Source organism: Bombina bombina, chromosome 8 (genome assembly GCF_027579735.1).
Source record: "Bombina bombina isolate aBomBom1 chromosome 8, aBomBom1.pri, whole genome shotgun sequence".
Classification (NCBI taxonomy): Eukaryota; Metazoa; Chordata; class Amphibia; order Anura; family Bombinatoridae; genus Bombina; species Bombina bombina.
This window is the reverse complement of record NC_069506.1, coordinates 147489849-147507547: the sequence shown is the minus strand read 5'-3', so window position 1 is coordinate 147507547 and position 17699 is coordinate 147489849. Positions and strand designations below refer to the sequence as shown.

Genomic DNA, 17699 nt, shown 5'->3' with positions numbered 1-17699 from the left:
TCCCACAGATATAGATCACTTTCAAGTTATGACAGCTTGAGAAAGACTGCTGTATTTTCATTGTTATATATTTTTCAGTGTATGTAGCCTTATTTAGATGAAAATATTTTAAAGGGAGCATAATATATTAATTAACCATAGACTGCAATAACTTTTTTTTCTCTCTTTCTCTGTTTAGGTTTTGTTTGGAGACAACATTTTTTTAAGTAACGGCTTTTTATAAAAAATGGACAAAAACAAAACTAGAGGAGGAAAGTGAGCTGGATATAAACATACTGCTTTATTATTCCTCATTAGAAGAACCACATTTTGGAAGTGACCAAAGCACTGATACCAAACAAATAGACAAAAAAAAAACGCTCTTCTTCCATACATCAGAAACTTTGTTACTGCCACAGATTGCCATAGTTGTGGATTATCATGCATCATCTGCTGACAGTGGTACTCAGTGTCGTACTAGATGCTCTAAGTGTGCACTCAGCACTTAGTGTTGGTACAATGCGGGGTCCAAGGCAAACCAACAAGACACAGGTATTGCCAATGCTCCTCGCACACATTAAGCGCCCTCAATCTTCTCAGAATGCCTCTTCAGGGAAGAGCCAGACTGTAGCAGATATGTGCCAAGGGTACTATGATGTGATGGGGCAGTTTGACAATACTTTTAATTGTAGCACGGGCACATACCGATTCTGCTGTGGCACTTGCCACTATCGCTTTTGTTGTGAACATCGTAATCAGCGCTTGGACCAAGAGAGCTGTGACAACTATAAAACCCCATTGTGGGCAAACACACCCCAATCTATTACCACCAGCGCTAACAGCAAGCTGAATGATCATGGGCATGCAGATCAGACAAATAGCACTGTCTATGTCATCTGTGGTGTCATTAGCTTCACCCTGGCCGTGGGCATCGGCGCCAAAATTGCCTTCAACAAGGCCTCCCGGCGCCCACGGGGGAGAGAGATTAATGTACCCAGGTGAGCTTAGAAGATGGAATCCTAACACGTCTATTTGTTACTGTTAAGATGGTCTTATCCTCACTGCCTATACATTTATCTAGCTATTGTATCCGAACTGCAGACTATAGTTCCAGTTACATGTGAAGTGGAACTAAAGTAGTTGCAGTTTGTAGATACTGGCATCTACTCCAATCCCTTAGAAGAGTCACATGAAGGCTTTTTGTGGAGCTTTTAAATTTGGAGCTATTTCAAATCATATTCAAAACCAATAGCAAACCAGGTTATCATGTTGTTTTAAGCATCTTTGCACTGTGATAACTTCGCCAGTACTTTACATTGAGAGAACCCAACAAAGGTAATGCAAGTCTATCAGAAAACACTTTACTAGCATTTGAGCATTTTCTGTTTCAACACCCGTTTTGGACTGTTTGGAGCAGCAAGTCTTAGCTGTTTGCATGGCTTTATTAAAATGTTAACTTTCATTTGCATATTAAAGTGACACAAAAGTATTAGTTGCATCTGAAAGAGGGCATTTTAAAATGTATTAAGGGGACATTCCAGCCAAAATTGGAATGGGCATGGGTTCATTTCACTTTTGAATAGAAACATATTTGCAATATACAGTACATTTATTGGCAAAACTGCTTCTAGCAAACGCTGTGGCTGCACCAGCATTTTAAACACAGCACTTGCTCAGAGAGACTAAGGTGCTTATATCATCTGGCAATGACTCAATGCATTAATTGCTGATATAATACAAGCTCCCACTGGTACTCTGAGCAGCTGCAGTATTTAAACTCAAATGTAGTACCCTATAAAGGCCTAGATTACAAGTGGAGCACAACCAATAGAGCAGGGTGTGCTATCCATATAGTGACCCTCAAACACAAAATGGAACTCCAGCACTACAAAGGTTAAAAAGGCAATGTTTATTCAAAAAGCAACGTTTCAGGGTCACAGCCCCTTCCTCATGCTATGAGGAAGGGGCTGTGACCCCGAAACGTTGCTTTTTGAATAAACATTGCCTTTTTAACCTTTGGAGTGCTGGAGTTCCATTTTGTGTTTGCTGATTGTTGGAGGGCTGTGGCAGTGCCCTTGGTCTCCTGTGCACCCATTCCTCTGTGCTGTGCTCTTCTTGGGATTGCATATAGTGACCCTGGTATTCCAAGTGAATGGTAAAAAAAAAAATTCTTAAAAGGATATGAAACCCAAATTTTTTTTCTTTCATGATTCAGATAGAGCATGCAATTTTAAGCAACTTTCCTATGTACTCCTGTTATCAAATTTTCTTCATTCTCTTTGTATCTTTATTTGAAAAGCAGAATGTTGCTTAAAATTGCATGCTCTATCTGAATCATGAAAGAAAAACACTTTAACGCGGCTGACATTTTATATGACACTCCCTTATACTTTCAATACATAGGGTGTGGCACCTTGGGCTTGGCGCACCTTTGGATTAGTGCTATAGTCTAAATGTATTTTTCACCGCTCCCTCGCGCTATCCAACATTCAAATGTTAGCGTGCCATAGGCACTAATATTTTACTTTAAACTTTTAATACAAGAATACAAATAGAAGCACTATGGATTGCACTCTATCGATTTAGGACCACCATAGTGCTAACATTTTTGTGATCCGCTTGTAATCTAGGCCAAAATGAAATGGAAAAAATATGATGTTTCAATATACAGTAAGAATTGATTTTGCCTGCTTTTGCTAAAAAACAACAACTCTGAAAACTGTTTGTACTATTCGCAACCGAGAGGTTTAACGAGATATGAAACTCAATTTTAAGCAACGTTCTAATTCGATTGCATTCGATTTTAAGCAACTTTCTAATTTACTCCTATTATCAATTTTTCTTCGCTCCCTTGGTATCTTTATGTGAAAAGTAGGAATGTAAGCTTAGGAGCCGGACCAGTTTTGGTCCAGCACCTGGGTAGTGCTTGCTGATTGGTATCTAAATGTAGCCACCAATCAGCAAGCGCTACCCAGAGTGCTGAACCAAAAATGGGCTAGCTGCTAAGCTTACATTCCTGCTTTTTCAATTTAAGATACAAAGATAACGAAGAAAAATTGATAATAGGAGTAAAATAGAAAGTTGCTTAAAATCGAATCCTCTCTCTTAATCATGAAAGAAAAAAAACACCTAGGTATTCTTATCAACAAAGGATACAAAGAAAACAAAGCAAATTAGATAATAGAGCTAAATTGGAAAGTTTTGTGTATTATTTCAACTGTTTGCTCTACTTGAATCATAAAAGAAAATGTTTGTGTTTCATGTCTTTTTACATTTAATGAAATGAACTGACCCTGCAGTATCCACACAGTGATTTCTCAGACTGGAGCCACATCTTATTTATATCTGTCCCCAAATGGCCACAGAAAATGAGACCAGAAGATTCCACCAGCCTTTTCAAGGGGTATATCCCTGAACTGGCCTGGGTATTTTGTCAGCAAATTTGAATTGTTTTGCAGTTTAGATACACCCTTGAAAAAGCTTATTGAGTGTTGTTCATCTTTTGCTGTTTCCAATAAAGCACCGCCATAAATATGCACATATCAACCAATCAGTGTGCAGGATGTAGGAAGGTCAAGCTTCTGGATTCCACAAAATGCAACTCAGCCTCTCTGAGTAGTGGAAAATTACAGTTTTCAGATTTAAATTACAAGAAGAAATCAGCCAAAATAAAACATTGAAAATGACAAAAGATGTTTCACTGAACTTTATTAAATATTTCACAGGCAATTAAATTTTGAGTTAAAGGTCTAATGAAGACAGGAAAATATGTTTTTTTAAAGAAACAAGAATGGTACTTCATTTTGAAATGCCGTCTTTTGTATGACACAAAGAACAAAATGTAATTGGTTGAACGTCTTTTTAAGCTATAAAATCAAATAAAAGCAGTGTTTGACCATGGTTTTCAAGGTTGCATAAAGGTCAGGATTTCTTTAGCTGGATTAAGAATTTTCTTTGATGATTCAAATAGAGCATACAATTTTATTTTATTATTGATTTTGTTTTATTCTCTTAGTATCCTTTTATGAAGGAGAAGCAATGCACTACTGGGAGCTAGCTGAACACCTTGATAAGCCAATGACAACAGGCATATATGTGCAACCACCAATCTGCAGCTAGCTCCCAGCTCCTGAGCTTACCTTGGTATGCTTCTCATCAAAGGATACCAAAAGAACAATTGGGAAGCCATTGAAAGGTTCAAAGATATAGTTGTGATTCATGTCCATTTAAAGGTACAGTCAACACCAATTTTTTTATTGTTTAAAAAGATAGATAACGCCTTTACTACCCATTCCCCAGCACAACCAAATTGTTATAATAATATACTTTATAACATTTAAACCTCTAAATTTCTGCCTGTTACTAAGCCACTACAGACAGCCTCTTATCACATTGTATTTGCTTTTCACAACAGGAGACTGCTAGTTCATGTGAGACATATAGAATACATTGTGCTCACGTCCGTGAAGTTGTGCACAACACAGCACTAATTGACTAAAATTCAAGTCAATAGATAATAAATAAAAAGTCATGTGATCAGGGGGCTGTCAGAAGATGCTTAGACACAAGGTAATCATAGAGGTAAAAAGTATATTAATATAACTGTGCTGGTTATGCAAACCTGGGGAATGGGTAATAAAGGGATTATCTATCTTTTTAAAGAATAAAAATGTTGGAGTTGACTGTCCCTTTAACTAACATTTGCACAAGAAATCAGATTCTAAAATCTTAGTAGTTAGCGGATTTCTAGACTGAAAGTGGAGAAAACTGCATTAGATGTTCACTATTAAGTGAAAGAAATCGGAGAGAGTTAAAATGAACTGTTCATAGGAGAGATGTGCCCTGTAAAAACACCCTTTATCTGTAACTAATACCCAGGTGCCTCAGCTTGTATTCACAGCATTACTTGTTGCCTTACGTGTTATGTACAATTACAAGATTTAATTCTGTAGCAGACTGTATTATAGAAGGGGAAAAATATGTAAATATTCATAAGAAATTAACAAATAGCGAATCTAAATTTGCATTAATGAAGTATGTGTAAAAACAAACTTGTCTTGATGTGCTAATGTCATTATGAAACCTACGTGGGTTTTTTATTAAAGGGATATGAAACCCAAAAATGTTTTTTTGTGATTCAGACAGAACATACCATTTAATAAAAGTTTCAAATTTACTTCTATAATCATATTTGCTTTGTTCCCATGATATTCTTTGTTGAAGAGATACCTAGGTAGGCATCAGTAGCACATGGCAGGACATAGTACTACCATCTAGTGTTCTTGCAAAGGGATAACATTCTTGCAAAACTACTGCCATACAGTGTTCCATAAACGGGCTGGTGTTCTGTCGAAAACTCCAAGAAATCAAAAACTCCAAGATGACGTCACTTCCGGTGAATCTTCCATTTTCACTATTTGTTTTTGCCTCTGTCTGGGGCGTGCATCGCCGATCCTCTGGCATCCAGCCCATGTAAACCTTGGGGAATAAGGTTTAAAAGGGGGGCTTTGCCCTTGAACCCCCCAGGTGGAGGCAAAATAAATAGTGAAGATAGGCGATTACAGTCCCATCTGATTGGCCCGTGTCTCTGTGAAGGACAGGATGCACAACTAATCAGATGTTTGGATTCAGAGGAAGTGACGTAATCTTGGAGTTTTCGATATCACACCTGCTCCAAAGCATAAGTCCCTGCTTTTCAACAAAAGATACCAAGGGAACAAACAAAAATTGATAATAGAAGTAAATTAGAAAGTTGTTTAAAATCAAATGCTCTATCTGAATCATGAAAGAAAAAATGTGGGTTTTATGTCCCTTTAATTTAATCTCATTCCGTCTCAAATAGGGTTATCTAATCACTCATGTCTCATTATTTTTCTACGTTTATTAATGTAATTTTTTCAGAGCTCTTGTGGACATTCTCAGACATCAGTCTGCACAAGGCAACCATGTTGAGAGAAACAATAGCACAACCTTGGGTTCAGGAACACATGATAATGGACCATCACGTCCACCAAAAAACATCTATAACACAGTGAAGTCAGTCAAGAGCAACCATGGTGAGTTAACAAAATTAAGCAAAAATAAATATATATATTCAGCATAAGCTTAAAAGTACAATAGTATTTAATATGGGTAATTGTAACCATTTCTTATATCTCCTGTTTTTTTTTATTCTCCTTATCCCCAATAATGTCCCTTATCAGATGTTTAAGTGTCTCCTACCCAGAAACATCTCTGTATACAAACAGGCATTACTGATGGGCAGTTCTGGACAGCCAGACAAGGGTATATTGCAAAACTGCATTACATGATTCACCAGACAGGTCTCATTTTTAGTGAGTCTCCCTACGCACCAGCTTAGTTTACTGCTTTGATATATCTGCGCTGAAAAAAACATGTACAAGGATTAGTAGTGGGTAGAATTGACTAGTTTCGCCTTCATCAAACAATTATTTATACTGGGTTCTGAGAATATTTAATACATATTTAATATTCTTATAAAATATTTGGCTGGTCCTAATTATTCAATTATTCTTTCTGTAGTAAATTTTGAACAGATTTATTTTGTTGCCATAGACTATTAAAATCATTAGTTAACAAGACGATTTATTTTCTTTATTAAATATTAACTAATTCAAATGTACTGGGTCTGAAAACAAACTGCATTAAAAGTTACATAGAATTAATTTTTTTGTTGCTGTTTTTTTTCTTTTGTGTTAGTAATGACAACAAAAAACTATCTATAAATTGTCTTAATAAATTATGTTCTAACTTTATCATAGCTTGATGGTTAGGAACATTACTCTGTCTAGTCACTAATTTAAGATTTATAAACTGGGAATAACAACTCTACTGAAATACAAAAATATTATTATTATTTTGCTTATTATAGAATTACAAAGAATATAATGTTTCATATGTGATGGTCATGGGTAGATTTTTTTAGTAGATTAATAGAGTGGAGAGGCGAGCGCCAGAAAGGCTGAGGAAAGGGCAATAATTAAAAATAAAGGTTAGTACATACTAACAATGCAAGTGTAGAGGATTTAAAAGGTTAAACAAGTTTAATACATGACTAATATTGCAAAATATCATGGATCCATGTTACAAATAGGTTAAAACATCATATAAATACAGTTAAAAACAAAATTAAAGAAGACAGTCCTGAAGTAGTAGCTAGCTGAAATGTGAGGTTAACCACGTTTAATAAAGGTAGTCCAAATGTACAGTCTAAGTAGTTGATCCTAATGTGACCTTAATGAGGTGCAATATCATGGAAAAAATCCTGTGACAAAAGTTAATAATAAGTTCCAAATGTGAAAAGTGAATAAGGTGAAAAAGTATATATATGGTGTATACCACTAGTGATGAAAAAAATGTCCAAAAATGTTACAAGTGCAAAAAAAAATAAAAAAAAAATCCTAAAATATGCAAAAAAATTGCCAAAGAAAAAAATCCACAAAATTATTCAGACATAGTGGAAATAATGGTGAATGGAAAATTTAATCCAAATAAATTCAGAATTCTTCAGAAAAAAAAGTTCAAGCGGTTCCAAAATAGAAGTTATAAAAAACCTGTGAAAGAAATAAACATTTCTCTAATTTTTTTAATTATAAAATAAATCTGATGGTATTGAACTTACTTTGGTTAAGTTGACGCGTTTCGGTCTCAATATAGGCCTTTATCAAGACTCATCTAGATTTTTTTAGATTCCTGATTTGTATCCATATATATTGTTTTTTAACCTTTTTTATTATTAGTGCACAGATGAATGGACAGCAATGTGAAAGAGAGAACAAATCATTTTAAAATCACAACCCTACTGTTAGAGTCCAAATTGTTCTAGTATAATTTGTCCAAGAACTATTTACAGCATATTCAAATTGAACCTAATATGGAACAAATATCTGTAAGTTATTTATTTAAATAATTTCAAGTCAGACTGCTGTAGCTACAAAACTGGTATGTGCACATTGTATTAAATTGATCATTAGAAGAGGCATTTTAGCTTTTTTTGTCCCAGTTTTATAGACATTAACTCACAATTTTATTATGTTATCCTTTATAGATTTTCCAATAACTCAGCTGTAAGTGCTTTAGCCTTCTAGTTGTGATGTATGTTAGACAACAGAGATAATTATTGGGAAGGAATGTCTTGCTTAACAGTATGTTGTTAGTAATGGACATGCCATCTGTGTGTATCTTGGCAGTTTGAAGCATTTGGAATACAGAACTAGTTGTATGGCTGAATCTCATTTTACAGAACATCTTCAACCCTTATCAATAACAAAATGTAACTGCTATGCAATTACCATAGTAACCATGCACCTACTGCCCCACTAGGTTGATTCTTTTATAATAAGGAGTCAATTGATTATCCAGACCCTTTATATTTAAATTGTGTATTTTTCAAGAGACATCTGATTGGTTATTATAGTTTTTATTTTTCTTATTACTAGAAATATCTTTAAAGGGACATTAAAACCATTTTTTTTCTTTCATGATTTAGATAGAGAAAACAATATAAAAAAGTTTCCAATTTACTTCTATTATCAAATTTGTGTTGTTCTCATGTTATTCTTTGTTAAAGATATATCCATATAGGTAGTGCAGAAAGAGGGCGCCTCATAGTGTAATCTGTCTCATATAATATGGTGTATGTGCTTACCAGACGTATAGGCACCATACTATGACTGGTGCAGCAGGGCAGGCTAGCACTCAACAGTGGCTAGTACACTGAACGGGGTCTCCCTGTTAGATTTTACGCTGTAATCCAGCACTGCACAGCTTCCAGTAGTGATACAAACAATTTCTGTATCAACACGTAGGATAAAAAGAGATAAAAATAGAAGGACAACTTCCAATAATGTAAAAGGTAAAAACGCTTTAATGTTACAAAGCAACGTGTTTCTCGACCAAACACTGGTCGTTTCTTCAGGCAATAAAAAGCGAAACTATATAGGTAGTGTACACATGTCTGGAGCTCTACATGACAGGAAATATTATTGCAAAACTGCTGCCACATATTGTTGCAGAAACGTGCACACTCCTGAGCTTACCGTCTTGATTTTTAGGAAAGGATAACGAGAATACGAAGAAAATTTGATAATAGAAGTAAATTGGAAAGTTGTTTAATCATGAAAGAAAAATATGGGTTTTATGTCCATTTAATATCAAACATAGAAAATGAATGAAGATATTAGCAAATTTTAATATAAGGTCTGAAACCGTCATTCCAGATGTTAATGCTCTGATATTTATTGAATGTTTAGGGTTTTTGAGAAACCTATCTTGTTTCTTATTATTTGTTATGGATTAATTTCTCTGAAAAGGTTACCAGCAATAAGTTACAATTTTATTAACCTTAAAGCACATAGATATGTGCCAAAAAAGTTTGCTGTGCCTTTCTTTATCATTTTTTAAAGTGCAAGTACGAGATAGAAAAACATTTGCATACTATATATTCTCATTCATTAAAGGGACACTAAACCCCAAATCTTTCTTTTATGATTTAGATAGCGAATACAATTTTAAACAACATTCCAATTTACTTCTATTATCTAATTTGCTTCATTCTTTAGATATCCTTTGTTGAAGAAATAGCAATGCACATGGGTGAGCCAATCACACAAAGCATCTATGTGCAGCCACCAATCAGCAGCTACTGAGCCTATCTAGATATGCTTTTTTGGCAAAGGATATCAAGAGAATGAAGCAAATTAGATAATAGAAGTAAATTAAAAAGTTGTTTAAAATGACATGCTCTTTCTAAATTTATTTATTTATTTATTTATTTATTTATTTATTTATAAAATATTTTACCAGGAAGGATACATTGAGATTTCTCTCGTTTTCAAGTATGTCCTGGGATGAAAGAAAACATTTGGGTTTCATGTCCCTTTATGTCTTGGATAAAATATAGTGAATTCGAATTAAAGGGACCGTAAACACCTTGTAATTACAAGACATTTCTGTTGTGTTGCTATAAAATAACATATCTGGCAAGTCTAATCCTTTCTCCAAGCAAATATCTTGTTTGCTGCAATTGTTTTTTAATAGTCAAACTCCCCCCTCCATTTGCCTTATTTGGAGGAGTCTGAGTCTGCAGAAAACAAGTCTAGTCACAGTTCTAATGTTAGTATAAGTTAGCCAAAAGTTGAAGCACACAATGCCAATAGCGTTCCATACGAAGAAATATAATCCAAATTTTTTATTGTAGCTTGATAGAACCAAATAATGTTCAGCACACACAAAAATTGTATTATTGCATGAGCAAATTTGTAAAAATGTAATCAAACAAATACTGTAGAACAATACAACATTTGTGTGCACTCTACTAATATACAGAAACCATAGAACGGTGCTTGCAGTCATTAAAATTGCATATAATAAAAAGTGAAACAAGAAAGAAACAGCCAATAATTATATGGTTGTTAAAGAATGACAAGGCAGCACACAAATCTCTTTAAGAAAAGTGGTATTTATTAACCTCTCACTACTAGTGTCCAAGACACCCTATTCACCATTTATTAACAGTGTAATTACCTAATAAATATAAATAACAAGAGTTGTCCTGGCCTGGAAACATCACTAACTCAAGCATAATCACATAGGTGAGCACATGAGTGAAAAAACACTCTGACAACATATGAGTTACATATGCCTCATGAACAGTATAGCACAAAATAATACAAAGTACCAAACTAACAAAAAATTGCTAACAATTGTTATAATGTCGCAGATCATGCAAAGCACTTAGTGTGAAACACACGCTCCGTTATAGTTCCATAAGGACCGTGCAGGTTTGCTACACTTGTATTACACCACTGTGTGAAAAGAAAATGCAAGCAGCATAAGTTGGTCTCACCACATCTAGCGGTAACGTCCTGTTATACCATAATTGCGGACCTTCTGCTGGCTACAAACACACAGGCAGCCAGACGCTTCAGCCAGGCCATAACCAGACCCAGCAGTTGGATCAGCTGATATCCCCTTGTAGTTAATCCAGCCACGCAACTCCTTATCTGACGAAGCCCTGAGGTCAGCCCACAAAGGGGAGGGGCGAAACGCATCATGTCTGACGTTCCTTACACCGGCAAAATTTGAAAACAAGTGTTCTCCGTATGGCTTATGGTGGAATCGCTAAACATCATCCAGGTGTCTTAAGATCGTAAGTGGCAGCTTAACAGCTAAGAATGTTTTGTTGTGCTCCTGTACCTGTACCTGTTCCTGAGATAAGGAGTTGCGTGGCTGGATTAACTACAAGGGGATATCACTCAGCTGATCCAACTGCTGGGTCCGGTTATGGCCTGGCTGAAGCGTCTGGCTGCCTGTGTGTTTGTAGCCAGCAGAAGGTCCGCAATTATGGTATAACAGGACGTTACCACTAGATGTGGTGAGACCAACTTATGCTGCTTGCATTTTCTTTTCACACAGTGGTGTAATACAAGTGTAGCGTACCTGGACGGTCCTTATGGAACTATAACGGAGCGTGTGTTTCACACTAAGTGCTTTGCATGGACTGCGACATTATAACAATTGTTTCCTACTTTGTATTATTTTGTGCTATACTGTTCATGAGGCATATGTAACTCATTTGTTGTGAGCGTGTTTTTACACTCATGTGCTCACCTATGTGATTATGCTTGAGTTAGTGATGTTTCCAGGCCTGGACAACTCTTGTTATTTGTATTTATTAGGTTATTACACTGTTAATAAATGGTGAATAGGGTGTCTTAAACACTAGTAGTGAGAGGTTAATAAATACCACTTTTCTTAAAGAGATTTGTGTGCTGCCTTGTCATTGTTTAACAACCATATAATTATTGGCTGTTTCTTTCTTGTTTCATTTTTTATTATAAACAAATACTGTACCTTTAAATGTTTGAAATAAGTAGAGGTGTGATTTGGTTAACTGGTATGCAGTGATCAAGTGCGCATGCGCACAAAACGCGTTTGCAGATGACCTGAACACACCTTTGTTTGATTGTATGTGTGCTGAACATTATTTGGTTTTATCAAGCTACAATAAAGAATTTGGATTCTATTTTTTCGTATGGAACGTTATTGGGATGGTGCGCTTTAACTTTTGGATATTGTGAGTGTGTAGAGCAATTGCGATTTTATAGCAGCGCTGTTACCTCTTTCCTTTTTAAATTACCCATTCTTCATTGTGCTGGCTACAAGCTACAGAGGTGAGACAATAGTGTGCTTTTAGTCCTAGTAATCTTGTGTCTTCTAATGTTAGTATCCAATGCATTGTTTTGCAGTTGTTATCTGTTAACCTATTAAGGAAATATATTTAGCATGATTGGCCTTGAGAACTTTGCAGTGTGTATTTAAAGTTCATAATTAGAAAACCTGTTGGAATGGGTCCCAACTTTGTTGAAATGTTTCCATTATAGATGTATTTAACATTTTTGTTATTTTGTAACGTGTTTACTTCCACTGGATTTTGCAATGGAGTGCTAAACTATAAACCAGGCTTCTAAATGAATTGATTGACCCTAAAGATAGATGTGTCAAACTGTACTATATAATTTATAGCAGTAATGACCTGTAGGTTGAAAAATTGTATATAGATTTTTTTTAAAAAATTGATTTCTCTAGTGCTGGCTGCAGAAAATTATTATTATTATTTTTTTTTTATTATTATTATTTTTTTTGGGGGGGTCAACCTGCAGAGCTCTATGCAATGGCTAGGAAGATAGGGACTAAGCCAGTAAGGTGTCCTGTGACTGGAGTCAAGACAAGTAGAGGCGGAGTAACAGGTATGATACAGGCTGTTTAAGGTATGGCCAGGCAGTCTAGAAGTGGGACTAAGCATGAAGGGAGAGTGACAGGGAGAGAACATTTTTCTTTTTTTTTCCTCAACTCAAACAGCACAACAGGAGTGCTACCTGAACGATTGGATTGCTTGTGTACCCCCTGTACACCCCTATAGAACTACCACTGTACCTCACTGGCTATCCATACAGCTTGATCATCTATTTTATTAATGACTGTTAAAATAAATATGTTGGGGTATATTTGAACTTAATTGATTATATTTTGTCTGTATGTAAAAAATATAGTTACTAATTCTGCTTCATTCTCAATATAGAGAAAAAAAACTTGTAGTGACACTATGACCACACAGTCTGTTTAATATCACTAGTATTTGCCAGTAATGTGATTTTATTCCAACGCCATGTTACTAGGACATTAAATTAAACAGGCATGATTTTTACACACTGCAACAAAATAAACTGACCTTGTTTTTTACACAATGGGTACTTTTAAAAGGGACAAAAGTCCAAAGAAAATGCAGCACCACCAAAATTATCATCAAACTTCTTTTATTCCTTCAGCTTGGAGCAGGTACAAAACAGCAGGACTATGTTTTGGGTTGTTAACTCTTAGTCATGTCTTTTAAGGGGACATTGTACCCATTATTTTTTCTATCATTCCTTTGGAAGTCCAGCATTTGAATATTATTTTCCCTGAAATTTTTTAATCAAAATTTTTTAAATGCTCATTGAAACAAATTAAAAATATTTTAGTATTGTTTACTTGTATACTTCCTCCTAATTTTCATTTCCTGGAAGGTACTTTATTGACTGATAGGTACTTTCTTCTAAAGTTCTTGGCTGAGAGGAATGTTTATTGGCTGCAAGGTACTTCCTATTAATGTTTATTGGCTGAGAGGTACTTCCTACTAATGTTTAATGGCTGATAGGTTCCTACTATGAAAGTTCATTGGCTGAGAGGAATGTTTATTGGCTGAGAGGTACTTCTTACTAATGTTTAATGTCTGAGAGGTAATTCCTACTAAAGGTCATTGTCTATTAAAGCACATTGAGTGAAAGGCACTTCCTACTGATGTTTATTGGCTGAAAGGTACTTCCTACAAATGTTTATTGGCTGAGATGTACTTCCTACTAAAGTTCATTGGCTGAAAGGAATGTTATTGGCTGAGAGGTACTTCTTACTAATGTTTAATGGCTGAGAGGTACTTCCTACTAATGATTATTGGCTGAAAGGTACCTCCTACTAATGTTTATTGGCTGAGAGGTACTTCCTACTAATGTTTATTGGATGAGAGGTATTTCCTACTAATGTTTAATGGCTAAGAGGTAATTCCTACTAAAGGTCATTGTCTATTAAAACACAATGGGGCCGATTTATCAACCCTCTGTCGGATATGATCCGATCAGTGGATCATGTCCGACAGACATCGCTGAATGCGGAGAGCAATACGCTCTCTGCATTCAGCATTGCACCAGCAGCTCTTGTGAACTGCTGGTGCAATGCCTCCCCCTGCAGATTCACGGCCAATCGGTCGCTAGCAGGGGGTGTCAATCAACCCGATTGCATTCGATCAGGTTGATTTCCCGTGATGTCTGTACTTAGAGCTGGCGGACAGGTTATGGAGCAGCGGTCTTTAAACACGGGCCTTCAAGCTCCATACAGAGCTTGATAAATAGGCCCCATTGAGTGAAAGGCACTTCCTACTAAATTTATTGGCTGAGAGGAAATTCTTACTAATGTTCCTAGGCTGAGAGAGGTATCTTCCACTAATACTTATTAGCTAACAGATACAATAAATATTTGTACTGTAGCTGTATCAACTAATGACCTTCAGTAGTAAGTACGCAATTGATAATGATGTACTAGTTTTCATTTACTTAAAAACTTTTACATCACATTTTACACAGGCAAAAAAAGTCCAATATAACGAAATGCTGCTTTTTCATAGGGATAATATGCAACCATTTAAGCCTCATATTTTCATAATTCCAGCATTCTAAGCAAACCTCAGACTGAGAAACTGAGTGCAGTGCGAATACTATGCAGTCTGGTACATAGCTGAATGGCAATTGGGTGGAGCCAGTGTGCTTAGGATGTGTGATTGGACAGCCCAGGGTCAGAGTTTTGGCAGTTTGTAGGTGTGGCTGTGAGGTTCAGAAATGGGTTTGGTTCAGTCTGAGTTAACAGCTGAGCCATTGGGGTTGAACTGGACCATTTCTAGGCCAGTTTAAATAAAATTGGGTAGGGCAAGTGATGGGAAACAGTTACCAACCCATGGTGATCTGTAAAATGCATGGCACCAATGTTTTGCACACTTTGAATTGACTTCCATATCTCTTTAAAATTACCTTGTCTATTTATTATAGCAGATATACTCAAAGCAGCAGCATAGTTGTGCAAAATGTGTGTGTGGGGATGAACAAACAAAAGCCATACTATTAATTTTGTTTTGTGACACATTTTTCAACACATTTCCCTTCCTCCTAAAAAGAATTCAATCTTTTTTTTTTTGGTTATTTCTCTGAATTGTTGTAGCTGTGTGTTAGACTCACTTTATAGGCTCATTATCTTTACATTCAATAGTACCCATGAATAGCGCATATTGTTCCTTAGCAGTCAGCTCGTGTCTCGTCTTGGTACACCAAGTGGCAGCAAAATGCCCTACTTTATCATATTCCCTGCAATAAGCTTCTGTAGCAGGGCATAGTTCCCTCAAGCTACGAATCCTCTCACATCTGGTATAGTTCTGCAGAAAATGCCCTTTAATTTGTCAGATTACTAAACTGACAGCAGCACTTCAATGTGTCCTTTTAGTTTGCAATACATTTCCCGGTACCTTTTCTAGTGTAGTCTCAGTAGCTGATTTTGTGTTTTTAGGTTAGTGACTGTTACCTTATATGACTTTGTGAAACTCCCCCTCATAATTCTAAGAGATCTTTATTCCCCATTCCTAGTAACAGCCTGTCCCTCTGGTATTGATTCGTATTCTGTACTAAGTCACAGTGTGCTGTAAATCATGCAGGCTTCTTGTAAAATCATCTGTTTTAGCCCTGGGCTTCTCTAACCTGTGTTAAAACATTTCCCCCTCCCCCCACAAAATACATATATTTTTAGTATATATTGATGCAGTGAGCACCATACTTTACAATAATTTGATGGCTTTCCTAGGGAAATGTGATTGGCTTAATTTCCATAATATAAAACCAATATCAACTTACGTATATATTAACATTATTATCTTTATTTTTAATGCGTGGCCAGATTCTACAGCTCTACGCAGGGGGTACAATATATAGACAAGGCAAGAAAGGCAGATGGAGACAGAAGGATTATAGGGCCCTGCTTTGTAGAGATCTTTAATCAAAGTGTATGTAAAAGGAGTGAAATCTCTCCATTAAAATTTAGCATTTTTCTCTATTTTATTTCATTATTTACAAAATTGTTCATTTAAAAGTATGTGCTGTGATTCTTTAGAGCATTTTAATATAATGCTAATGTCACTTGACAGCTATATGTTTAGCCTTGCCTTTAACCCTTTGGCACAGGAGCTACAATGAGTTTCCGACCCAAGCAGCACACAGCTTGTGAGCCAATCAGGATTACATATATGTAGCTGACTGTCAATCACTAGCTGTGACTTGCTCAGGGTCTCAAGAATGTGTTTACCCCCTTTGCAGGATTTAAATACATGTTTACCAAGGTTAATGCAACAATTAAATGCTGCAATAAATTAAATCATTTTATTTTTGTATTACCATTTCTCTTTAATAGAAGCAATAATGAAAAATGTTCCCTTTTAGCCTTAATGTCTGAGACGTTATGCCTTCTGACAAGATTTCATGTGGAAGGCCCAGGGCACACTTCAGCAAGCTGTGTAATTTACTAACATGTCCCCAAGATGGACAAAACAAACAACCTGTTTTTCTCCGTTTGTCTGTAACATTCAAAAGAGAACTGTTTTCTTTATATCTAAATAAGGACACTATCATAATAAGCTTAGAGTTGCAGGAATAATAGAAGCGTGCACTCTTCCCACACGTAAGAGATAAATGTGATATGCAATTCTGCACGACAAAAGGTGAGATAACATAAAGAGAAGTGGAATATTGCAATGCGGAAGGTGGGAATTACTATTGCTGGGTGCTGTCTCATATATTAGAACCTCTTTCTCTTTGATTTATATGGTTGGAATGGAACAGGGCTAAACAGAATTAACAAGGTGGTCTTCAAAAACCATCCAGAACATTTTATGCAACTTAATCTACCTTTTTTCCCTGTCAGTATCTTTTAGGCATATGGTAAACACATTTGCTCAGATATACTTTGTTTTCCACATGCATATATTAAGAATAACATCTGTTATATTATATTGAAATAATGAGTAAATTAAAATATTTTACTATATGAATTTTATATGTCTCTGGTGGCCACTTTATGTGACATGTATAAATATGCATCAGTTTTATGCTGTTGCTAATGTTTTGTGATTTTTCTAAAATGTGCTGCCAATTATTCACATTCAAAGAACAAAACTGATGTAATTGAATATTGGTTTGTGGTTAAAGGCTTTATAAAATCACTATGTTTATATATTTTTTTTTATTTTTTAAGCATTCTTCTTACATTGAATTTACTTATTGCTTTGAACAATTGCTCTCCTTGAAAAGTCAGAGACTTTAGGTTCCCCTGTTAGATAATTTTTACACAGTATTGATAAAAAAAAACCCTGATTGTTTATTACTAATTCCTGAGTGTTTCATTTAAAGGGACAGTCTACACCTTGGTCATCTTAAAGTCGTACCTTAGATTAAGCTGCAAACAGCCCCCTGCACCTTTTCTATATCATGCAGCAGGAACAGTAAAACAGTTATTTTAAAATGAACATTGTTTCTGGTCACTTTGACATGGCTGCCAAGCTCAGCCCACTGCTC

General features: G+C 35.7%; 1 protein-coding gene across 1 annotated transcript in view; it reads left to right on the top strand.

Annotated features, from left to right (window-relative positions):
• The first annotated feature begins 420 nt into the window (after positions 1 to 420).
• Positions 421 to 17699, top strand: part of SHISA7 (shisa family member 7) — a 167053-nt gene continuing 149774 nt past the window's right edge. Inside the window, exons 1-2 of the mRNA XM_053689921.1 lie at positions 421 to 977; positions 5881 to 6035. Of these exons, the coding sequence (XP_053545896.1) occupies positions 421 to 977; positions 5881 to 6035 (712 nt within the window). The remainder of the gene's footprint in view (positions 978 to 5880; positions 6036 to 17699) is intronic.